Source organism: Oncorhynchus clarkii, chromosome 22 (genome assembly GCF_045791955.1).
Source record: "Oncorhynchus clarkii lewisi isolate Uvic-CL-2024 chromosome 22, UVic_Ocla_1.0, whole genome shotgun sequence".
Taxonomy (NCBI): Eukaryota; Metazoa; Chordata; class Actinopteri; order Salmoniformes; family Salmonidae; genus Oncorhynchus; species Oncorhynchus clarkii.
In genome coordinates this window covers 5236734-5262765 of record NC_092168.1, presented here as the reverse complement: position 1 = coordinate 5262765, position 26032 = coordinate 5236734, and the positions used below count along the sequence as shown (strand labels likewise).

At 40.2% G+C, this 26032-nt stretch overlaps 1 protein-coding gene across 5 annotated transcripts in view; it reads left to right on the top strand.

The window, feature by feature from the left end:
- Positions 1-26032, top strand: part of LOC139380224 (poly(rC)-binding protein 3) — a 167972-nt gene that overhangs the window by 85395 nt on the left and 56545 nt on the right. For all 5 annotated transcript variants that reach the window (XM_071122756.1, XM_071122754.1, XM_071122757.1 and 2 more), the window contains one exon: positions 20991-21160. In XM_071122756.1, the coding sequence (XP_070978857.1) occupies positions 21086-21160 (75 nt within the window). In that variant the 5' untranslated portion in view covers positions 20991-21085. The remainder of the gene's footprint in view (positions 1-20990; positions 21161-26032) is intronic.

Below are 26032 nucleotides of genomic sequence, written 5' to 3'. Positions count from 1 at the left end.
GTGCCAACCGGAAGTGCCATAATTGGTGTCTTAGGGGCTGTTTCGAAGGGTTAAAAAAGTCTGATCTTTCCAAAACTTCATATGTGTGATTAGGCAACCCCCATGAACTGTAAATCAGTCATTTTTCCCAAAAAAATTCAAAGGAAAAAAAAATCACACTAAAACACAACTTGGAAGGAGGGACGTATTGGGGTGCGTAGAGACAGACACTGGCTCCAATAGTTAGCTTTGTTGGAGCTAAAAAAGAACCGTCGGACCTAGAGTTCCGAAACTTTAGAAACCTGTTCTAGACCTCCCGTAGATGGTGCGTGGTGAGTTACGTGGCTCTAGAAGGTTCTCGGACCGAGAAACAGCCTCGTACATTTGAAATAACTTCAATTCATTTTTGCATCACGAAAATGACGACATTTAGAAATGTCCCAGAGTCGCAAGACTAGGTGCATTGCAAACGTCTCGGCCCATATAGACAGACCCCAACGTTTCTGTCCAATAGCTCATTCAAGGACCCCGTAGCAAGTCATGGAAAATAGTGGATTTTCAGCACCAATTAGGGTTTTTCTCGGACACCAAATGACCTATCGAGCCGAAACTTGGGATTCGGGGTCGCCTCAGCTAGGCCAACACATAACATAAGAAATGGACCCGCAGCTAGAACGTAACTACGTGTTTTATGGTTTTTTTATGGTTTGAACCGAAGGGGTTGTGAATTTTGGGCCAGCTCTGAAGTATGTAATAGTTGGCTACTAAACGAGTTGGAAAAAGTGGGTTTGGTGTCAGTTTGTATCAGTTTGGTGGTCAGAATGATATCTAATTGACTGATGGACTCTTGTCCACTTGACTCTTGTACATTTGCAATATGATCCTATAGTGAAAAAACATCACCAAAAGCGACATTCTGAAATCAACCCAAACGAGCGATTGAGATGACCCAGAATCACTGCAAAGCCATCCCGAGTTCATCGGGCCAGTCAATTTCACATTCCTGCAAGATTTTTATAGCATGACAAATTCGTGATGGTACCTGCCCTTTAAAACATATTGCAAATGCACAGTGACTTTGAAAAAGTAAGAAACAAAAAAAAATACATCTAAAAAATTTTGAGCATGACAAATTCGTGATGGTACCTGCCCATTGAAACATATTGCAAATGCACAGTGACTTTGAAAAAGTAAGGAAACATAAACAAAAAAAATCCAAAATTTTTATTTTTGGGTGACCAGTTGCACGTGCATTTGCAATATGATTCTATAGTGAAAAAACATATTGCAAATGCACAGTGACTTTGAAAAAGTAAGGAAACATAAACAAAAAAAATCTAAAATTTTTTGGGGGGGATGACCAGTTGCATGTGCATTTGCAATATGATTCTATAGTGAAAAAACATATTGCAAATGCACAGTGACTTTGAAAAAGTAAGGAAAAATAAACAAAAAAAATCTAAATTTTTTTGGGGGGGATGACCAGTTGCACGTGCATTTGCAATATGATTCTATAGTGAAAAAACATATTGCAAATGCACAGTGACTTTGAAAAAGTAAGGAAACATAAACAAAAAAAATCTAAAATTTTTTGGGGGGGATGACCAGTTGCATGTGCATTTGCAATATGATTCTATAGTGAAAAAACATATTGCAAATGCACAGTGACTTTGAAAAAGTAAGGAAACATAAAAAAAATCTAAATTTTTTTGGGGGGGATGACCAGTTGCATGTGCATTTGCAATATGATTCTATAGTGAAAAAACATATTGCAAATGCACAGTGACTTTGAAAAAGTAAGGAAAAATAAACAAAAAAAATCTAAATTTTTTTTGGGGGGATGACCAGTTGCACGTGCATTTGCAATATGATTCTATAGTGAAAAAACATATTGCAAATGCACAGTGACTTTGAAAAAGTAAGGAAACATAAACAAAAAAAATCTAAAAATTTTTTGGGGGGATGACCAGTTGCATGTGCATTTGCAATATGATTCTATAGTGAAAAAACATATTGCAAATGCACAGTGACTTTGAAAAAGTAAGAAACAAAAAAAAATACATCTAAAAAATTTTGAGCATGACAAGTTCGTGATGGTACCTGCCCATTGAAACATATTGCAAATGCACAGTGACTTTGAAAAAGTAAGGAAACATAAAAAAAATCTAAATTTTTTTGGGGGGGATGACCAGTTGCATGTGCATTTGCAATATGATTCTATAGTGAAAAAACATATTGCAAATGCACAGTGACTTTGAAAAAGTAAGGAAAAATAAACAAAAAAAATCTAAAAATTTTTTTTGGGGATGACCAGTTGCACGTGCATTTGCAATATGATTCTATAGTGAAAAAACATATTGCAAATGCACAGTGACTTTGAAAAAGTAAGGAAACATAAACAAAAAAAATCTAAAATTTTTTGGGGGGGATGACCAGTTGCATGTGCATTTGCAATATGATTCTATAGTGAAAAAACATATTGCAAATGCACAGTGACTTTGAAAAAGTAAGGAAACATAAAAAAAATCTAAATTTTTTTGGGGGGGATGACCAGTTGCATGTGCATTTGCAATATGATTCTATAGTGAAAAAACATATTGCAAATGCACAGTGACTTTGAAAAAGTAAGGAAAAATAAACAAAAAAAATCTAAAATTTTTTTTGGGGGATGACCAGTTGCACGTGCATTTGCAATATGATTCTATAGTGAAAAAACATATTGCAAATGCACAGTGACTTTGAAAAAGTAAGGAAACATAAACAAAAAAAATCTAAAAATTTTTTGGGGGGAATGACCAGTTGCATGTGCATTTGCAATATGATTCTATAGTGAAAAAACATATTGCAAATGCACAGTGACTTTGAAAAAGTAAGAAACAAAAAAAAATACATCTAAAAAATTTTGAGCATGACAAGTTCGTGATGGTACCTGCCCATTGAAACATATTGCAAATGCACAGTGACTTTGAAAAAGTAAGGAAACATAAACAAAAAAAATCCAAAATTTTTATTTTTGGGTGACCAGTTGCACGTGCATTTGCAATATGATTCTATAGTGAAAAAACATATTGCAAATGCACAGTGACTTTGAAAAAGTAAGGAAACATAAAAAAAATCTAATTTTTTTGGGGGGGGATGACCAGTTGCATGTGCATTTGCAATATGATTCTATAGTGAAAAAACATATTGCAAATGCACAGTGACTTTGAAAAAGTAAGGAAACATAAAAAAAATCTAATTTTTTTTGGGGGGGATGACCAGTTGCATGTGCATTTGCAATATGATTCTATAGTGAAAAAACATATTGCAAATGCACAGTGACTTTGAAAAAGTAAGGAAAAATAAACAAAAAAAATCAAAATTTTTTTTTGGGGGATGACCAGTTGCACGTGCATTTGCAATATGATTCTATAGTGAAAAAACATATTGCAAATGCACAGTGACTTTGAAAAAGTAAGGAAACATAAAAAAAAAAATCTAAATTTTTTTTTGGGGGATGACCAGTTGCACGTGCATTTGCAATATGATTCTATAGTGAAAAAACATATTGCAAATGCACAGTGACTTTGAAAAAGTAAGAAACAAAAAAAAATACATCTAAAAAATTTTGAGCATGACAAATTCGTGATGGTACCTGCCCATTGAAACATATTGCAAATGCACAGTGACTTTGAAAAAGTAAGGAAACATAAACAAAAAAACATCAACACATTTTTTGGGTAACCAGTTGCATATTTTAGATCACAAGATGACAAAGGTATAGTTTGAGCAAAGTAAAAGCTTGAATTTTGAGCATGACAAATTCGTGATGGTACCTGCCCATTAAAACATATTGCAAATGCACAGTGACTTTGAAAAAGTAAGAAACAAAAAAAAATACATCTAAAATTTTTTGAGCATGACAAATTCGTGACGGTACCTGCCCATTGAAACATATTGCAAATGCACAGTGACTTTGAAAAAGTAAGGAAACATAAACAAAAAAACATCAACACATTTTTTGGGTAACCAGTTGCATATTTTAGATCACAAGATGACAAAGGTATAGTTTGAGCAAAGTAAAGCTTGAATTTTGAGCATGACAAATTCGTGATGGTACCTGCCCATTAAAACATATTGCAAATGCACAGTGACTTTGAAAAAGTAAGAAACAAAAAAAAATACATCTAAAAATTTTTGAGCATGACAAATTCGTGACGGTACCTGCCCATTGAAACATATTGCAAATGCACAGTGACTTTGAAAAAGTAAGGAAACATAAACAAAAAAACATCCAAAACATTTTTGGGTAACTTTGACTTTTGACTTCCTATGAAATCATATTGCAAATAGACAAATCATATTCCTTATGCACAAGTAAAAAAAAAAAATTATGATAATAACATTTTACAAAAGTATATTCATACACTTCTTACACATGATTAATTGTCTTAAAATCGAAACAATTTCGAAAAACGGTCCAGAAAGCACTTTTTTTAGTTTTTAAAGTTTAAAAAAAAAATCAAATTTTCGACTTTTGACTTCCTATGAAATCATATTCCAAATGGAGAAAACATATGCCTTATGCACAAGTAAAAAAAAAAAAAAAAAATGATAATAAAGTATGACTAAAGTATGTTGATAAAGTTCTTATACATGTGTAATTGACACAAAAATTGAAAGAAATTTGAAAAACGGTCCAGAAAGCACTTTTTTAAGGATGTGTGAAGTTTTTTACCAAATTTTGACATTTTTGACTTTTGACTTTTGACTTCCTATGAAATCATATTGCAAATGTACAAAACATATGCCTTATGCGCATGTAATTAAAATAAAAAAAAATATGATAAAAAAATTGGACAAAAGTATATTCATACAGCTCTTACACATGTGTAATTGACAAAAAAATCGAAAGAATTTCGAAAAAAGGCCCAGAAAGCACTTTTTTAAGGGGTGAAAAGTTTTTGAAAAAAATATCCTTTTTTCAAAAAATTTCTTTTGGATGTTGACTTGGGTTACATTTCCAATATGAAAAACCCCGGTGGAGCGCACTCGCCCCCTGTTGGATTTTTGAGGTGTTACAATTGGCAATTGCCATATGGCATTTGCCATATACTTTACACGAATCAACGCCGCTTTGGGTGGTATTGGACATCGTGTATATGGTTTGTCCAATGCCAATATCTTGCCATTCATTTTTGTACAATTCAGGGGGGTATTCCCTTACACATATGGAATCAGTTAAGAACAAATTCCTATTTACAATGACATCCTACTGTAACGGTTGTTGGTGGAAGAAGGTGAGGACCAAAGCACAGCGTGGTAAGTGTTCATGTTATTTTATTGACACTGAACACTAAATAACAAAGGGAATAACCGAAACAGTTCTGTCTGGTGCAGACACAAAAACAGAAAACAACTACCCACAAAAACCCAGTGGGCAAAAGCTACCTAGGTATGGTTCTCAATCAGAGACAACGATAGACAGCTGCCTCTGATTGAGAACCACACCCGGCCAAAGAACATAGAAATACAAAACATAGAAAATGAACATAGAATGCCCATACTAGTCACATCCTGGCCTAACCAAAATAGAGAATAAAAGCCTATCTATGGCCAGGGCGTGACACCTCCCCATCGGGGAATTGAACCCCTATATCCCGCGTGCCCGCACGACACTGGGATTCGTCACGTTGTACAGCGCCATATTTTCCAGTCCATCTTAACGTAAACCCAGGGTTTTTTAAATTTTTATTGGAATAAAAGCACCATAATTTTAATCAAATAAATTAGCAAAGTTTCTTAAAATCTGTCCCATGTATAATGTTTTAAAAAAAATGTTTTAAATTCTCTAGTACAGCCACTATTGAATGCTATAAAATGCTTCTCAAAGATGCCCTCTGATGGTCAAACTAGCACTAACTAGGAATAACTGTACCAGTGGTTCACACTTAAATAACGTGCCATAGAATTCTGCGGTACCATGCAAGCTGAGCCTCAGTATGCTGCAACTTTTAAAGGACGAACCACTGTACACTGACGTTTTGCCTGTTTGATTTCCGGTTTGCGCTTTCAGTTTTGCGTGAATGTGGCCATCTATTCACGGTTTCTGGTTAGGACAGGTTGTAACAGTCACAGTGGGTACAAGATCTCCTATATACTTCCTGATAGACTCAGTCACCATATCAGTGTATTCGTTAATGTTATCAATACAATCTTGAAGCATGGATTCCGATTGGTCAGACCAGCGTTGAATAACCATTAGCACGGATATTTCCTGTTTGAGTTTCTGCCTATAGGAAGGGAGGAGAAAAATGGAGTTGTGATCAGATTTGCCAAAGGGAGGGCAGAGGAGGGCCTTGTTGGAGTAGCAGTGGTCTAGTGTTTTAGCAGCGCGAGTACTACAGTCAATGTCTTGATATAACTTTGGTGGCGTTTGCTTCAATAAAACTTTGATAAAATCCCCAGCTACAAGAAATGCGGCCTCAGTATATATGTTTTCCAGGTTTCATAAAGTCCAGTGAAGTTAATTTTCGGCCATCGTGCTATCGGCTTGAGGGGGAATATACAAGGTTGTGACTATAAGGTAATACGGTCGTCATTTGATTGTGAGGTATTCTAGTTCAAGTGAACAAAAGGACTTGAGTTACTGTATGTTATCACAATCACACCACGAGTAGTTAATCATAAAACATACACCCCCACCCTTCTTCTTCCCTGAGAGATATGTATTCCTGTCTATGCGATGATCTGAGAACCCAACTGGATGTAAGGACTCAGACAGTATATCCCAAGATATTCCGTGAAACAGAGTATGTTACAATCCCTGATGACTCTCTGGAAGGAAATCCTTGCCCTGAGCTCGTCAACTTTATTATTCAGAGACTGAACATTAGCAAGTAATATACTCGGTAGTGGTGGGAGTCGGACTCCTGAGTCGGAGTAGAAGTCCATTCCTAGCACCTCTTCTCTGCCGGAGGTATTTTGGATCAGCCTCTGGAATCAATTCAATTGCCCTGGTGGTACGAACAAAAGATCTGATTCGAGAAAGTCGTATTACTGGTCATAATGCTGGCAATGCTGGTGAATTACCGCCGCTATGATGTCCAAAAGTTTGTCCTGGCTATGCAGTTGAAGTCGGAAGTTTACAAACACTTAGGATGGAGTCATTAAAAAAAATTTCAACCACTCCACAAATTTCTTGTTAACAAACTATAGTATTGACAAGTCGGTTAGGACATCTACTTTGTGCATGACAAAATCAAATTTTCCAACAATTGTTTACATACAGATTATTTCACTTATAATTCACTATATCACAATTCCAGATGGTCAGATGTTTACATACACTAAGCTGAAGGTGCCTTTAATAAGGACAATAAAGTCAATGTATTGGAGTGGCCATCACAAAGCCCTGACCTCAATCCTATAGAAAATTTGTGGGCAGAACTGAAAAAGTGTGTACGAGCAAGGAGTTATTATGAGAACTTAAGTAGCCTACTTTTTGCTCCTACTGAGGAAGGCTCTGTTGAATGTTAGCTTCTACCTTCATCCTTCTAGCTGGCAAAGTACTACTAGCCAGAGCTCTTCAACGCTAATGCAATAAAGGTCTCTGCCGGCGGCAAGCCACCTGACTGACTGACATATACACAGTAAAAGCGATTATTTGCCAGTTGTGCACTCATTCTCTGAGATTTGTTTTTTGTTTTTTGGGGGGCTAGACACAGCAGTAGTCGTGGGATTGTTTGAAAATGGCCTTTGTCCGGCATCACACAAACACACCATCTGAAGCGTTTATAATTGCCTATTTGAGCCGACTCCGAGCTGAGGTAGATTGTTTCATTTCCCTGGACCTAGGCATGTGCTGCAAGAGGGCGGAGTTAGCCATTTGAGAGAGTGGTGAAATGTTCTGCTAAAATGGCAAATCCGTTAAACTGCAAAAAGCCACCATTAGTATGATGACTGGGTATTATCTATGTCATGTATTATTATCTGAATTGTAATAAATACATGAATAAAGTTAAATCAAATTTATTTAGCCACAAGGAACAATGTAGTCATCACGTTTAAATTACATAATTCTATAACAAAGCGGTACTGGTCCTCCTTTTTTATTTAACATTTTTCCTGGCTTGAGACCTTTATAGAAACAATGGTATTCACATGCTGTCAATATGTTATACACAGTCATTCAGAGAGGGATCCAGTGCCTTTAAAGGAGGTTTGTGTTCATTTGAGATAGGGGCCCGTTGCTCACTGAGAAAGCCAAACTCAAGCAATGAGAGAGATGAAGCCTCTTGAGTCCCAAACTAGGGATTAGGAAGGGCTGTCAATAGACTCAATGTACCAAAAAGGAGGTTCTTTCCACATCAAGGTGGTTCCATTAAAGGCACGCTCCTTACAACACCACTTAGTTTGCTATTTAGCTGAGGGATGGAGCTGGGGTAATCACCAGTGCTTAATTTGAGCCGGATCAGGATCCAGTTTTGGACTGTTAGGTTCAGAACTAATTTGCCAGGATCTAATTTTCACTGTTTGAAATGAAAAAATTATAATAAAAGCAATCATGTAAATGATTCTGCCCTTTAAAAAACGTAATGTGAAAACATGCCTGATACTCTAAGAATTGATTTGTGTTGTCCCGGGTTCATGGTTTGCACAATATTTTAGCCTATAGACCAAGGGGGGGACAAAGTACACACTTCAATCCAGCCCGCGAGACAGAAAAAAAACAACACATAGATATAATTTTTTTAAATTACAATTTTTTTGCTCTTATTTCTCCCCAATTTCGTGGTATCCAATTGGTAGTTACAGTCTTGTCCCACCGCTGCAACTCCAGTACGGACTCGGGAGAGGCGAAGGTCGAGAGCCATGCATCCTCTGAAACACGACCCAGCCAAGCCGCATTGCTTCTTGACACAATGCCCACTTAAGCCAGCCGCACCAATGTGTCGGAGGAAACGTGTCGGAGGAAACACCGTACACCTGGCGACTGTGTCAGCATGCATGCGCCCGAAATCTCGGCCTGCCAAACCCTCTCCTAACCTGGACGACGCTGGGCCAATTGTACGCCGCCTTATGGGTCTCCCAGTCATGGCCAGCTGTGACAATGGCTTGGATCGAAGCCGGGTCTGTAGTGACGCCTCAAGCACTGCGATGCAGTGCCTTAGACCACTGTGCCACTCGGGAGACCCCCGCAAATTTATTTCAAAAAACAATTGGTCCCCTTCCATTGAATTTCAAAATCCCGATGTGGCCCTCGAGCCAAAACGTTTGCCCACCCCTGCTATAGACAACTGCGTGGGTATTGTTGTGGTGAGAAAGAGAAACGTGCCTGTATCTCTCACAGAACTAGAATGAGATTCACTTTCTATGATTTATCTACCTCTTTCTGCAACTCTCATCTCTCCAGCGTTGCGCTTCATCATTAATATCCTTTTAGAATCATAGCCGTGGGAAGGGTGCTGGAAGTGCTGCAGCACTTACATTTGCCAAAGTTATTACTGTTGTCTGTACAGAAAAAAATGAAATAATTCAGAATACTACACCAGGAGTAGGCCTATAATTTAGCCACAGAGGATCAATAGCTTATTTTTAAAAAGTTGCCTAGTTGTGGATTGTGTGTAGCCCAATCACAAGGCATGCCTCTAGTCTGGAATATGTGGCAAATCTGTCAGTGAACGTGAACAGCATGCAGCCAAAACCGGCCTATCGCAATTTTTAAAATATAATCGCTGGAAAACACAGGTTGGAAAGCAAATGGCTCCTGCTAAAAATATAAACTAATCTGTCTAGGCTACTAAATACAGTGCATTCGGAAAGTATTCAGACACCTTGACTTTTTCCACATTTTGTTACGTTACAGCCTTATTCTAAAATTAATTAAATAGTTTTTTCCCCCTTATAAATCTACACACAATATCCCTTAATGACGAAGCAAAACAGGTTTTTACACATTTTTACATATTTATAAAAACTGAAATATGACATTTACATATGTTTTCAGACCCTTTACTCAGTACTTTGTTGAAGCACCTTTGGCAGCGATTACAGCCTTGAGTCTTCCTGGGTATGATGCTACAAGCTTGGCACACCTATATTTGGGGAGTTTTCTCAATCTTCTCTGCAGATCCTCTCAAGCTCTGTCAGTTTGGATGGGGAGCGTCGCTGCACAGCTATTTTAAAGTCTCTCCCGAGATGTTCGATCGGGTTCAAGTCCAGGCTCTGGCTAGGCCACTCAAGGACATTCAAAAGCTTGTCCCAAAGCCACTCCTGCATTTTCTTTGCTGTGTGCTTAGGGTCGTTGTCCTGTTGGAAGGTGAACCTTTACCACAGTCTGAGGTCCTGAGCTTTCTCAAGCAGGTTTTCATCACAGATCTCTCTGTACTTTACTCCGTTAATCTTTGCCAGGTTTCCTCCAGACGTTAAACTTGGCATTCAGGCCGAAGAGTTCAATCTTGGTTTTATCAGACCAGAGAATCTTGTTTATCATGTTCTGAGAGTCCTGTAGGTGCCTTTTGGAAAACTCTATATCATGTGCCTTTTACTCAGGAGTGGCTTCTGTCTGGTCACTCACTGTGAAGTGCTGCAGTAATGGTTGTCCTTCTGGAAGGTTCTCCACAGAGGAACTCTGGACCTCTGTCAGAGTGACCATCGGGTTCTTGGTCACCTCTCTGACCAAGGCCCTTTTCCCCCGATTGATCAGTTTGGCCAACTTCGAGTATCATAGCAAAGTGTCTGAATACTTAAGTAAAATGTGGAAAAAGTCAATGGGTCTGAATACTTTTCGAATGCACTGTATTTGAGCACTGGAGCAGTCAGGCTATACACTATCAGTGGATGTGGATACCATTTTATGGGCTCTTAACCAATTCTGCTATTTTGTGTGTTTTTTTGCATTATTTGTAACTTGTTTTGTACATAATGCTTCTGCCACCGTCTCTTATGAAAGAAAATAGCTTTTGGATATTAGGACAGTGATTACTCATCTCGTACTGGACGAAACATTTTCTTTAAAGAGTCAGAAGCGAAGGCTTTACGTCAGACAACGGACAAGGCCCTCATCCCCGTCATTCACAGGAGAAAGAGACAGAGATATCGGGACGTAGGTCGGGGTGCCTTGTAAGGATCCGACGGCGAGTGGGTAATCTGCTTCTACCATAGTCCTATTAGCCAAAGTACAATCATTGGATAATAAACTAGACATGCTTCTATCACGAATATCCTACCAACAGGACATTAGAAACTGTAATATCTTATATTTCACTGAGTCGTGGCTGAACGCAATATGGATAAAAGGGGTTTACACTGCATTGCCAAGATAGAACAGCTGCCTTCCATAAGACAAGGGGTACACTATTTACCTAGAGAGTTTTCATCTCTATTTTCTGTAGCTGTCTATTTACCACCACAAACCGCTGCTGGCACCAAGTCTGTTTACAAAGCTCTCGCTCACCCTCCATTTGGCAAATCTGACGATAATTCTATCCTCCTGATTCCTGCTTACAAGAAAAAACAAAAGCAGGAAGCACCAGTGACTCGGTCAATAAAGAAGTGGTCAGATGATGCAGATGCTAACCTACAGGACTGTTTTGCTAGCACAGACTGTAATATGTTCTGGGATTCTTCTGATGGCATTGAGGAGTACACCACATCAGTCACGGGCTTCTTCAATAAGATGATCAATGAGGTCGTCCCCACAGTGACCGTATGTACATACCCCAACCAGAAGCCATGGTTTACAGGCAGCATCCGCACTGAGCTAAAGGCTAGAGCTGCCGCTTTCAAGGAGTGGGACTCTAACCCGGACAGTTATAAGAAATCCTGCTATGCCCTCAGACGAACCATCAAACAGGCAAAGCGTCAATACAGGACTAAAATTGAATCATACTACACCGGCTCCAACGCTCGTCAGATGTGGCAGGGCTTGCAAACTATTACAGACTACAAAAGGAAGCACAGCTACGAGCTGCCCAGTGACACGAGCCTATCAGACAAGCTAAATTACCTCTGTGCTCGCTTCAAGGCAAACAACACTGAAACATGCATGAGAGCATCAGCGGTTCCGGACGACTGTCATCACACTCTCCGTAGCCGACGTGAGTAAGACCGTTAAACAGGTCAACATTCACATGGCCCATATCAACACCATTATCCCAGAAACCCTAGACCAACTCCAATTTGCATACCGCCCCAACAAATCCACAGATGATGCAATCTCTATTGCACGCCACACTGCCCTTTCACACCTGGACAAAATTAACACATACAGTGGGGAGAACAAGATTTCGATACACTGCCGATTTTGCAGGTTTTCCTACTTACAAAGCATGTGGAGGTCTGTAATTATTATCATAGGTACACTTCAACTGTGAGAGATGGAATGTAAAATAAAAATCCAGAAAATCACATTGTATTTTATTTAAGTAATTAATTAGAATTTTATTGCATGACATAAGTATTTGATACATCAGAAAAGCAGAACTTAATATTTGGTACAAAAACCTTTGTTTGCAATTACAGAGATCATACCTTTCCTGTAGTTCTTGACCAGGTTTGCACACACTGCAGCAGGGATTTTGGCCCACTCCTCCATACAGACCTTCTCCAGATCCTTCAGGTTTCGGGGCTGTTGCTGGGCAATACAGACTTTAAGCTCCCTTCAAAGATTTTCTATTGGGTTCAGGTCTGGAGACTGGCTAGGCCACTCCAGGACCTTGAGATGCTTCTTACGGAGCCACTCCTTAGTTGCCATGGCTGTGTGTTTCGGGTCGTTGTCATGCTGGAAGACCCAATCACGATTCATCTTCAATGCTCTTACTGAGGGAAGGAGGTTGTTGGCCAAGATCTCGCGATACATGGCCCCATCCATTCTCCCCTCAATATGGTGCAGTCGTCCTGGTCCCCTTTGCAGAAAAGCATCCCCAAAGAAGGATGTTTCCACCTCCATGCAACGAGGTTGGGATGGTGTTATTGGGGTTGTACTCATCCTTCTTCTTCCTCCAAACACGGCGAGTGGAGTTTAGACCAAAAAGCTCTACTTTTGTCTCATCAGACCACATGACCTTCTCCCATTCCTCCTCTGGATCATCCAGATGGTCATTGGCAAACTTCAGACGGGCCTGGACATGCGCTGGCTTGAGCAGGGGGACCTTGCGTGCGCTGCAGGACTTTAATCCATGACGGCGTAGTGTGTTACTAATGGTTTTCTTTGAGACTGTGGTCCCAGCTCTCTTCAGGTCATTGACCAGGTCCTGCGTATAGTTCTGGGCTGATCCCTCACCTTCCTCATGATCATTGATGCCCCACGAGGTGAGATCTTGCATGGAGCCCCAGACCGAGGGTGATTGACCGTCATCTTGAACTTTTTCCATTTTCTAATAATTGCGCCAACAGTTGTTGCCTTCTCACCAAGCTGCATGCCTATTGTCCTGTAGGCCATCCCAGCCTTGTGCAGGTCTGCAATTTTATCCATGATGTCCTAACACAGCTCTCTGGTCTTGGCCATTATGGAGAGGTTGTATTCTGTTTTATTGAGTGAGTGGACAGGTGTCTTTTATTCAGGTAACGAGTTCAAACAGGTGCAGTTAATACAGGTAATGAGTGGAGAACAGGAGGGCTTCTTAAAGAAAAACTAACAAGTCTGTGAGAGCCGGAATTCTTACTGGTTGGAATGTGATCAAATACTTATGTCATGCAATAAAATGTAAATTAATTACTTAAAAATCATTCAATGGGATTTTCTGGATTGTTGTTTTAGATTCCGTCTCTCGCAGTTGAAGTGTACCTATGATAAAAATTACAGACCTCTACATGCTTTGTAAGTAGGAAATCCTGCAAAATCGGCAGTGTATAAAATACTTGTTCTCCCCACTGTATGTGAGAATGCTATTCTTTGACTACAGCTCAGATTTCAACACCATAGTGCTCTCAATGCTCATCACTCAGCTAAGGACCCTGGGAGTAAACACCTCCCTCTGCAACTGGAATCTGGACTTCCTGATGGTCCTCCCCCAGGTGGTAAGGGTAGGTTTTACAACCCATCTGCCACACTGATCCTCAACACGGGGGCCCCTCAGGGATGCGTGCTCAGTCCCCTCCTGTACTCCTTGTTCACCCATGACTGCATGGCCAGGCACGAGTGCAACACCATCATTAACTTTGCCAACGACACAACAGTGGTAGGCCTGATCACAGTCAATGATGAGACACCCAATATGGAGGAGGTCAGAGACCTGGCCATGTGGTGCCATGATAACAACCTCTCCCTCAACGTGATCAAGACAAAGAAGATGATTGTGGACTACAGGACAAGGGCTTGTAAGTAAGCATTTCACTCTACAGTCTACACATGTTGTATTCGGCGCAACTGACATACCATTCATATACTGTATTTTCATCGCCATATCACATCTGTTATTTATGAAAGAGTGGCATGAGTAACAGAAAATATAGCCTGATGGTATATTATTTTTATGTGGGCCATATAATGTACAGTTAACTGACAAAATAATGGAATGCTTGAGTAAATGAGTGATACAGTTGTGGTTCCTGAGTTATTTAAGCTATTAAACCTCTTACTTCTACCCCTTCCTTTTTCGAAAATTCTGTTAAAAATCGCGCAACTTTTCAGCGTCCTGCTACTCATGCCAGGAATATAGTATATGCATATGATTAGTATGTGTGGATAGAAAACACTCTGAAGTTTATAAAACTGGTTAAATCACGGCTGTGACTATAACAGATCGTGTGTTTCATTGAAAAACGCAAGAAAAACTGCTCTCTGAAAGCTAAAAATAATTTCCATAAGTCACTTCCACGAGTTGTTAAAAGAGAACAGAATTTAATATCGACCTGCCTGCAATTCATACAAATTTCACACGATGGCGCCATTGTCCTCATTTTCAATTGAATTAATTGTTGGAAAATCCATCTATCTGGCATCCATTTTCCCAGTCTTGACCCGGATGTAGTTGATGAAGACATTATCAGCCATTGTTTTGCAAGTGAAGACCTATTGAAAAGACATCGCCCTGTAATCATTTTGATAGATTATAAACGTTTACTAATACCTAAAGTTGGATTACAAAAGGATTTCGAAGTGTTTTGTGAAAGTTTATCGTCGACTTTTTTAATTTTAAAAAATTACGCAGCGTTTAAAAACGATGATTTTTTCTGAATGACACAACTTCCATACAAAGCTATTTTGGGTATATATGGACCGATTTAAACGAAAAAAAGACCCAATAGTGATGTTTATGGGGCATATAGGAGTGCCAAGAAAGAAGCTCGTCAAAGGTAATGAATGTTTTATATTTTATTTCTGCGTTTTGGGTAGCGCCGGCTACCGCAAAATCTGTTGTTTACGTGTCGTGCTGGCATTTTGGGGGGTGCATGCTATCAGATAATAGCTTCTCATGCTTTCGCCGAAAAGCATTTTAAAAATCTGACTTGCTGGCTAGGTTCACAACGAGTGTAGCTTTAATTCAATACCCTGCTTGTGAATTTTGATCAAAGATTGAGTTGTAACGAGTACATTTAGCATTTAGCGTAGCGCATTTGCATTTCCAGGGGCATACTTGGGACGTCTGCGTGTCAAGTATGCTCAAGAAGTTAATAAGGCGTTGGGCCACCACGAGCCAGAACAGCTTCAATGCACCTTGGCATAGATTATATTAGAGTCTGGAACTCTATTGGAGTGATGTGAAATCATTCCTCCACGAGAAATTCCATAATTTGGTGTTTTGTTGATGGTGGTGGAAAACGCTGTCTCAGGCGCCACTCCAGAATCTCCCATAAGTTTTCATATGTGTTTAAATCTGGTGGCTGACGGCCATGGCATATGATTTCATCATTTTCATGCTCATCAAACCATTCAGAGACCACTTGTGGATGGAGACATTGTCATGCTATGGAGACATAGCCATAGTGGCCAAAATAATGGCTTGCCCAGCATTTTGTACATGACCCTAAGCATGATGGGATGTTAACCTTTCTAGCGCAGGCGTTCCGCTAGCGGAACACCTCGACAACATTCCGCTGAAAAGGCAGAGCGCAAAATTCAAAAATATTTAGAAATATGTAACTTTCCCACATTAACAAGTCCAACACAGCAAATGAAAGATAAACTTCTTGTCAATCTACCCATCATGCTGATTTAAAAAATGCTTTACAGCGAAAGCACAACATATGATCATGTTAGATCACCGCCAGGACAAAAAAACACAGCCATTTTTCCAGCCAGAGATAGGAGTCACAAAAAGCAGAAATATAGATAAAATGTATCACTAACCTTTGATGATCTTCATCAGATGACACTCATAGGACATCATGTTACACAATACATGTATATTTTGTTCGATAATGTTCATATTTATATCCAAAAATCTCAGTTTACATTGGCGCGTTACATGCGTAATATGTTGATTCCAAAACATCCAGTGATTTTGCAGAAATACTCATAATAAACATTGATAAAAGATACAAGTGTTATTCACAGAATTAAAGATAGACTTCTCCTTAATGCAACCGCTGTGTCAGATTTTTTTTTAACTTTACGGAAAAAGCATAATCTGAGAACGGCACTCAGAGCCCAATCCAGCCAGAGAAATATCCGCCATTTTGGAGTCAGCTGAAGTTAGAAATAACACTATAAATATTCACTTACCTTTGATGATCTTCATCAGAAGGCACTCCCAGGAATCCCAGTTCGACAATAAATTACTGATTTGTTCCATAAAGTCCATCATTTATATCCAAATAGCGACTTGTTGTTAGCGTGTTCAGCCCAGTAATCCATCTTCATGAGGCGCGAGCACTACGTCCAGACAAAAACTTGAAAAGTTCCATTACAGGTCGTAGAAACAAGTCAAACGATGTATGGAATCATAAAACATAAAACATCAATAATGTCCCAACCGGAGAATTCTTATGTCTGAAGAAAAGCACTGGACCACTGACTCAAACAGGTCTCATGAGCCCCTCCTTTATAGTAGAATCCTCAAACCAGTTTCTCAGGTTTTCGCCTGCCATATGAGTTCTGTTATACTCACAAACATCATTCAAACAGTTTTAGAAACTTCAGAGTGTTTTCTATCCAATACTACTAATAATATGCATATATTAGCATCTGGGACAGAGTAGGAGTCAGTTCACTCTCGGTACGCTATTCATCCAAAAGTGAAAATGCTGCCCCCTATCCCAAAAAGGTTTTAAGCATGATTAGATTTAACAGCTAGCAACAAAGAAGGGGCCGGAGGCTAACGGAAAGCCTGACCCTCTTTCTACATCACACGTCACGAGATGTAATGCTCCTAATAACAACAAGGAAAATATGCAAATTACATGAAATTACACACACCACAAATAAAAATGACATCTATTGTTATAATGTTATGTATCATATACTGCAATGGGATGGGATTATCATTCTAAATAGAAGCTTATTCAAATGTATGGTCCGTCCAGCAGAAACGACCCCTAGCCCCTACCGCCCCTACCGACCCTGCGACTTGCTTTTTAGGCAGAGGTTGGAGGTTAAAATCTGGCACCAGCTATGAAGCGTGATTGTGTTTGATATTGAAGACTATGCTGGTCAGCGTGTCAAGACAACTAGAGAGAGTGGCTGCCACACAAAAGGTTTCTAAAGGGCAGTGGTGATGTGTGGTAGAGAGTGATATGGGGTTGTATAGAAAAAGGACCAGCACTTTCAAATGAAGTATTACTCTGATATATGAATGTGTGAATTCCACACAATGAACTGCAGTGGTTACGGACAAGAAAGCTAGGCAAACACAGATGGCTGAAAGCAGTGGTAACGGCCAGGAGGGAGTAGTAAGGGGTGATTTCCACTGACCGTAACATACACCACTGTCTGTGGAACAGGAAGCTGGGAAGAATATTTTTAATTTAGGAAAACATTGTGTATTTTGTTCCCTCGATGACCAATTTCAATTACCTTATCCAGCATATTTCTTGTATGTCCACTAATGGAGAAAACCAACAAATAGTTTATTTCATGTTTGTACAGCATGCCCCATTTTGCATAGGATTGGGAGCACTACTGGTTGGCTGTTATCATAGCACTCATCCATGTACCCTCTTCCTATCTATTAATATTTTTATCGCTATCTTGTGCTCAGAAAGACTCACACAGGCATAGACACGCAGCACACACACACATGCATACATACACTCACGTGCTAACAGACACACTTAAACTCAATCACACAAAAATGTATGTGAACTTGATTTATTTTTGCATCAATGACTCATGTCCACACCTGTGTCAAAGCATGACACACTGCCCCTTGATAACTCTGGATGGACTGCAACAGACGCAAGTTATGGCGTATTTCAGTCTCTCAATCCCTTGATCAAAGACCCATATGACCCATTAAAACTGAACACAATTGTGCTCCGCCGCTGTATCAAAGAGAGCTGTATGGCCTAGAGTAGAGGTGCATGTGTCACTGTGTCTGGGAGGCAGAAAGGGGCACCATCTCATAATGGATGTTCTTCAGGAATAATGAGAAGGAAGTAATGCTGCGCCATTATGCTTTCAAAGACACATTTTAAATATCAATCATCCTTTCTTAAATTTTCAGTTACAATGTTTTGGCACAGACTTTCCCATTCTATAAATGAACAAAACCAAAAAAAGACCTGCCTATGAATTCACAACATTTCCGAAGGGGCCATTTCCTTACGAGACTATAGGTCAAAATTAAGTTGTCAGTTAAGAACCACTTTATTTACACCAGTAGTATGTGGACACACCTTCAAATTTGTGGATTTGGCTATTTAAGCCACAATCGTTTATGAGATGTGTATAAAATCGAGCACACAGCCATACAATCTATATAGACTAACATTGGCAGTAGAATGACCCAAACTGGAGAGCTCAGTGACTTTCAATGTGGCACCGTCTTAGGATGCCACCTTTCCAACAAGACAGCTGCCCCGGTCAACTGTAAATGCTGTATTTGTGAGGTGGAAACGTCTAGGAGCAACAACGGCTCAGCCGCGAAGTGGTAGACCACATAAGCTCACAGAAGGGGACTACCGAGTGCTGAAGCACTCACTACCAAGTTCCAAACTGCCTCTTGAAGAAACGTCAGCACAAGAACTGTTCGTCATCAGTTTCATGAAATGGGTTTCCATGGCAGAGCAGCCTATAATCACCATGTGCAATGCCAAGCATTGGCTGGAGTGGTGTAAAGCATGTCGTCATTGGACTCTGGAGCCGTGAAAACACGTTCTCTGGATTGATGAATCAGCTTCATCATCTTGCAGTCCGACGGACGAATCTGGGTTTGGCGGATGCCAGGAGAATGCTACCTGCCCGAATGCATAGTGTAAACTATAAAGTTTGGTGAAGGAGGAATAGTGGTCTGGGGCTGTTTTTCATGGTTCGGCTAGGACCCTTAGTTCCAGTGAAGGAAAATCTTAACCCTACAGCATACAATTACATTCTAGATGATTCTGTGCTTCTAACTTTGTGGCAACAGTTTGGGGAAGGCTCTTTTCTGTTTCAGCATGACAATGCCCCCTGTGCACAAGCGAGGTCCATACAGAAACGGTTTGTCGATATTAGTGTGGAAGAACTTTGCTGGCCTGCACAGAGCCCTGACCTCAACCCCATCAAACACCTTTGGGATGAATTGGAACACCGACTGCTATCCAGGCCTAATCGCCCAACATCACTGCCCGACCTCACTAATAATCTTGTGGCTGAATGGAAGCAGGTTCCGCAGCAATGTTCCAGCATCTAGTTGAAGCCTTCCTAGAAGAGTGGAGACTGTTATAGCAGCAAAGGGGGACCAACTACGTATAAATGTCCATCATTTTGGAATTAGATTTTTGACGAGCAGATATCTACATACTTTTGGTCATGTAGTGTATGTAAGCTGCTACATTGTATTGACTTCAGGTGAGCTTGGACACTTTTTCTGTACTTTGATCCTGGTACTTAAATGACGAAGTCAAAATTGGAAGCCCCGAAATCAGGGTTGGGTAGGCAACTTTCTAATCAGGGTTGGGTAGGCTACTTTCTCTGTTACAGTAACTGGTTACCTGTCCAAAATTTTAAACAGTAACATAACTTTTGGATTATGTAAACTCAGTACCCTTCACAAACATCCCTTCTGAATGTAAAAGTAGTCCAATAAGTAATCATCTAGTTTTTTTAAAGTATCTGTAATCTGATTACAATATTTTAACTGTTAACATAACTAATGTTACAGCGATTGTTTTCCATAATCAGATTACATGTTAGTGATTACGCATAATCAGTTACTCCCCAACCCTTCCCGAAATCCATAGCCAAGTTTGGAGGTGATGATAGCCAAGTGTGGAGGTGATGGATTTGCTGTCACTATGCAATTTGAGCTTCAGCACAGTGCTGTGAAATATGATTATAGGATCTTAGCAAGGCTGCTGAACTCATTTTTAGACTGTGGCTTTAAATCACTTTCCAGCACTGGTGTACTGAAAACCCCCTCTTCCTGAGAAGTCTGTCTGCCATGCCGGATGTTAAAGGTGTTTTAAAAATTGTAAAAGTACAGTAGCAAGTGTACGATTGAGTTGAGATCTACTTGGGATGGTCACTAATTTCATGTGTTTGTTGTAAAACTTTTCTTATTGATTCATTTGATCCTACTTGTAGCAACATCTAAGAAGCCTGTCCTGATTAGAGTTTGAAAGGTGCTCCCTCTTGTGTTATAAACTCTCATAAAGATGATCCGTCATATCTATTCAAGCAGATCAGACCAGCATCAAAGTCAATTCCAGCTATTTCAGTACATGGCTGGAATGAAACCCAATTCGATTTTAAACTGAAATTACATTTATTTACTAAATTGTCTGAAATCCAAATTAAATGGACCCAACATGAAAAGTTATTATTGTCGTGTTCTGTATGGAAGAATTTGTACTCATGTCTAAAATCAGTCACTCGACCTAAACTTTGATTAGTTGATTGAATGACCTAACCTTTCTGGGTATGTTGGTATCTCCTTGTTGTGTTCCAGGTGACTGGCTGGCTACTGTACCATCACACTCCTCCCATTCCTGAGGAAACCCTCTTCACGACCACACTCCTCCTCTCTTCACCTCCACTCCCAGTATGGAACCCAACAAAGTCCAGCCAGAGGGCGGCCTCAATGTCACCCTCACCATCCGCCTCCTCATGCACGGCAAAGTAAGTAATCTCTAGTCTTCATACATCTGTGGTTAAGGAAGAGAAACCTAGATAGTAGTTGATATATGTCTGAATTACAGTAGCTCACCCAGAACATGGAATCATGAAATAAAGAGAACATTTTACTTTCATCTCATCAGACCGTTTCTGCAAAACAAAACACTGACAAAACAAAATAAATTAAACTGCCAACATCATGCGGGCGTTGGAGATGGGGTGTGTGCTAGTGGATCTGGGCAGGTGTGATGTAGTGGATGTTTGTATGATCTTTTCGTAAATTCAAATAAAAAATAGTAATCTCCTACACTATAATGTTATCTCACAACCAAACAGATGCTAGATGGGAATGTGATTCGAATGATTGTTGTTGTTAATAATTAGCAAGCTGGCTGCCGGTGACTCAGCTGCTATCCTTCTGGGTGATGCTGAGTGCATTTGACCATGGAGGAGAGGTGAGAGAGTATTAGCCCTCAAAGCCATCACTGCCCGGCTTCCCTAGTTGTACTGCACCAGACCAACATGATAGAGAGTGATTGCATGCATATTTTAGTTTGGCAACAGTTAGATTGGGTAGCTGTTCGACCTTTGCAAGTACATTGCAATTGTCACTTGGGCTCTTTGCTCGTGAATATGAAGTGATGCCTCGAAAAGCTGTGGTAACACTTTATATTAAGGTTCCTTAATAACCCATTTATAAACAGTTGATAAAGTGTACTTACCATATATTAATCATTGTTCTTACATTTGTAAATGTCAATAAACAATATGTTGAGTCATTTACGCATTTATCAACACTATTTTAAATGATGTATTATTGATAAAATAAATCATAAGGTGTTTGATAAATTCAAATGTTCACATACACAATGTGTATGTTCACAATGTGTCAATTATTAATAATGTACTGATAAACCAGCTATTTAAAAGGAGTTATTGTCAACTCTTTTGATTATTTATAAGGCATTTGTTAATGGTTGATTAATATTTTGACAGAGCATTTATTTACATATTTTTAAATGTATTTATAATATTTCATGAATGGGATATTTATTAATTGGTAATGAGTGCATTTGTAAATGTGATTACTTGCACACCTCATTTGATGATTAACGTAAATCCTTATAAACCATTGACTAATTATTAATCAACTACTTTGCAGCCACTAATCTGCACTATACACACTGATTATGCCAAACAAACCCGTAACCCGTAAGGACCGACGCTGGAGTCGAGAAGCAGGTACGGGGAGTTGACATTTAATTAAGAATAGACAGAGAACAAGACAGGAGCAGCGTCAGCACACGGGTATACATCGACAAATGACAATCAATGCAGCAGCAGGGAACAGAGGTGGGGAACTGACAAATATAGGGGAGGTAATAAACAGGTGATTGAGTCCAGGTGAGTCCAATAATACGCTGATGCACATGACGGGGAAAGGCAGGTGTGCGTACTGATGGTGGCAGGAGTACGTAATGCTGGGAGCCTGGCGAGCGAGGGAAAGCGGGAGCAGGCGTGGTAGAACCTCCCCCCCTCAGAACAGCCTGGTGGGCCGTTCTTGATACACACGGGAAACTGTTGAGCGTGAAAAACCCAGGGGCGTTGCAGTTCTTGACACAAACCGGTGCATCTGACACCTACTACCATACCCTGTTCGAAGGCACTTTAATATTCTTTCTTGCACTTTCACACTCTGAATGGCACACATACACAATCCATGTCTCAATTGTCTCAAGGCTTAAACATCCTTGTGTAACCTGTCTCCTCCCCTTCATCTACACTGATTGAATTGGATTGACATCATTGAGGGATCATAGCTTTCACCTGGATTCACCTGGTCAGTCTTTGTTATGGAAAGAGCAGGTGTTCTTAATGTTTTGTATACTCACTATACTCACTTGAAGTTCAGTCCTATGCCAATATGTTTTCGCCGCGGTGACGGACAAGGGATATTGCTTGAAAATGTACCCCAATCTAGGTATGGAAGTGTCGCTGTACTCCTAACTTCCCCATTATCCAATCTGCAAAATCGAGAAAATTGAAATACCGCAAATGTTTTATTTTTTTAAGCATGCTAGGCTAGCGTGGAGCATCAGGTAATGTCTACTAATGTTGCCAGCTTTTGGGGAGGAGCAAGTCATATATAAATGCTCAGAAAGTATATGTATAGTGCACTCTTTAGATTATATGGTTTATAAGTGGTTTATAAGGATCTACATTAATCATCAACTGAGGTATTAGTAAGTGCATGTATTCACATTTATAAATGACATAGACAAACAAGAAAAAGCAAATCCACTAGGTGGCACTTCCCGTGGCCACTGATTTTAATGCAGGGCAACTGAAATAAGTTTTACCAAATGTTTATTAGCTCATTTTTACCAGCATGTCATTCCTACTTACAAGCAAATACTCAAACAGGAAGTACCAGTGACAAGCTCAATACGAAAGTGATCTTATGAAGCGGATGCTAAACTACAGGACAGTTTCACTTGTACACTGGAATATGTTGCAGGATTCATCCAATAACATTGAGTAGTTTACCACCTCAGCCACCAGCTTCATTAATAAGTGCATCGGTGATGTCGTCCCCACAATGACTGTACATACATATTCCAGCGAGAAGCTATGGATTACAGACAACATCCGCACTGAGCTAAAGGCTAGAGCTGCAGCTTTCAAGGAGTGGGACACTAATCTGGATGCTTATAAGAAATCCCGCTACGACCTCATTGGATGTGGCAAGGCTGACAAACTATCACGGATTACAAAGGGGAACCCAGTCGCGAGCTGCCCAGTGAGTCAGATGAGCTATACTAAACGAAAATATGAACTCAACATGCAACAATTTCAAAGACTTTACTGAGTTACAGTTAAAATAAGGAAATAATTCAATTTAAATAAATGTATTAGGCTCTTATCTATGGTTTTCACATTACTGGGATTACAGACATGCATCTGTTGGTCACAGTAACCTTAAAAATAAGGTAGGGGCATGGATCAGATAACCAATCAGTATCTGATGTGACCACCATTTGCCTCATGTAGTGAGACACATCTTCTTCTCATAGAGTTGATCAGGCTGTTGATTGTGGCCTCTGGAATTTTGTCCCGGTCCTCTTCAATGGCTGTGCAAAGTTGCTGGATACTAGTGGGAACTGGAACGCACTTCCAGGAATTGTGTACAGATCCTTGCGACATGAGGTGATGTTAGCAGATGAATGGCACAACAATGGGCCTGAGGATGTTGTCACGGTATCTCTGTGCATCCAAATTGCCATTGATAAAATGCAATTGTGTTTGTTGACCATAGTTTATGCCTGCCCATACCATAACCCCACCGCCATCATGGGGCACTCTGTTCACAAAGTTGACTTCAGCAAAACACTCGCCTACACGACACCATACCATCTGGCCATCTGTGCGGTACAGTTGGAACCGGGACTAATCCGTGAAAAGCACACTTCTGCAGTGTGCTGAAGGTCAGCATTTGCCCACAGAAGTCGTTTACGATGACAAACAGCAGTCAGATCAAGACCCTGGTGAGGACATTGAGCATGCAGATGAGCTTCCCTGAGACGGTTTCTGACCATTTTAGCAGAAATTTGTCAGTTGTGCAAACCCACAGTTTCATCAGCTGTCCGGGTGGCTGGTCTCAGAAGATCCCGCAGGTAATGAAACCGGATGTGGAGGTCCTGGGCTGGTGTGGTTACATGTCGTCTGCGGATGTGAGGCCGGTTGGAAATACAGACAAATTCTCTAAAACAAAGTTGGCTCATTGAACATTGGACGTTGAACATTCAATTCTCTGACAACAGCTCTGGTGGACATTCCTGCAGTCAGCATGCCAATTGCATGCTCCCTCAAAACATGAAACATCTGTGGCATTGTGTTGTATGACAAAACTGCAAATTTTAGTGTGGCCTTTTATTGTCCCTTTAAAATCATCATGCTGTTTATTCAGCTTCTTGAAATGCCACACCTGTCAAGTGGATGGATTATCATGGCAAAGGAGAAATGCTCACTAACAAGGATGTAAACAAATTTGTGAGAAATATGCTATTTGTGCGTATGGAATATTTCTGGGTTATTTTATTTCAGCTTATGAAAAATGGGACTAACATTTTACATGTTGCGTTTATATTTTTGTTCAGTATAAATGCCTTCTATGCTCGCTTCGAAGCAAGAAACATTGAACCATGCATGAGAGCACCAGCAGTTCCAGACGACTCTGTAAACTCGCTCCCCATAGCCAATGTGAGTAAAACCTTTAAACAGGATAACATTCAGAAGGCCGCATTACCAGGGCGCATTACTAGGAATTATCAGGACGCGTACTCGGAGCATGCTCTGACCAGCTGGCAGGTGCCCTTCACTTTTTCACATTTTCAACCTCTCCCTGACCCAGTCTATAATACCTACAGTACATGTTTCAATCAGACCACCATAGTCCCTGTGCCCAAGAACGGCATGGTAACCTGTCTAAATGACTATCACTCATATCTGCACTCACATTTGCAGCCATGAAGTGCTATGAAAGGCTGGTCATGGCTCACATCAACACCATCATCCAAGACACTCTGGTCCAACTGCAATTTGCATACTGCCCCAACAGGTCGACAGATGACACCATCTCTGTTGTACTCCACAATGCCACCTCACACCTTGAGAAGAGGAACACCTATATGACAATACTGTTCATTGACTACAGCTCAGCGTTTAACACCATAGTGCTCTCCAAGCTTATCACCAAGCTCAGGACCCTGGGACTGAACACCTCCCTCTGCAACTGGATCCTGGACTTCCTAATTGCCCATCCCAGGTGGTGAGGGACAGCAACAATACAGGGGTGCGTGCTTATGCCCCTTCTAT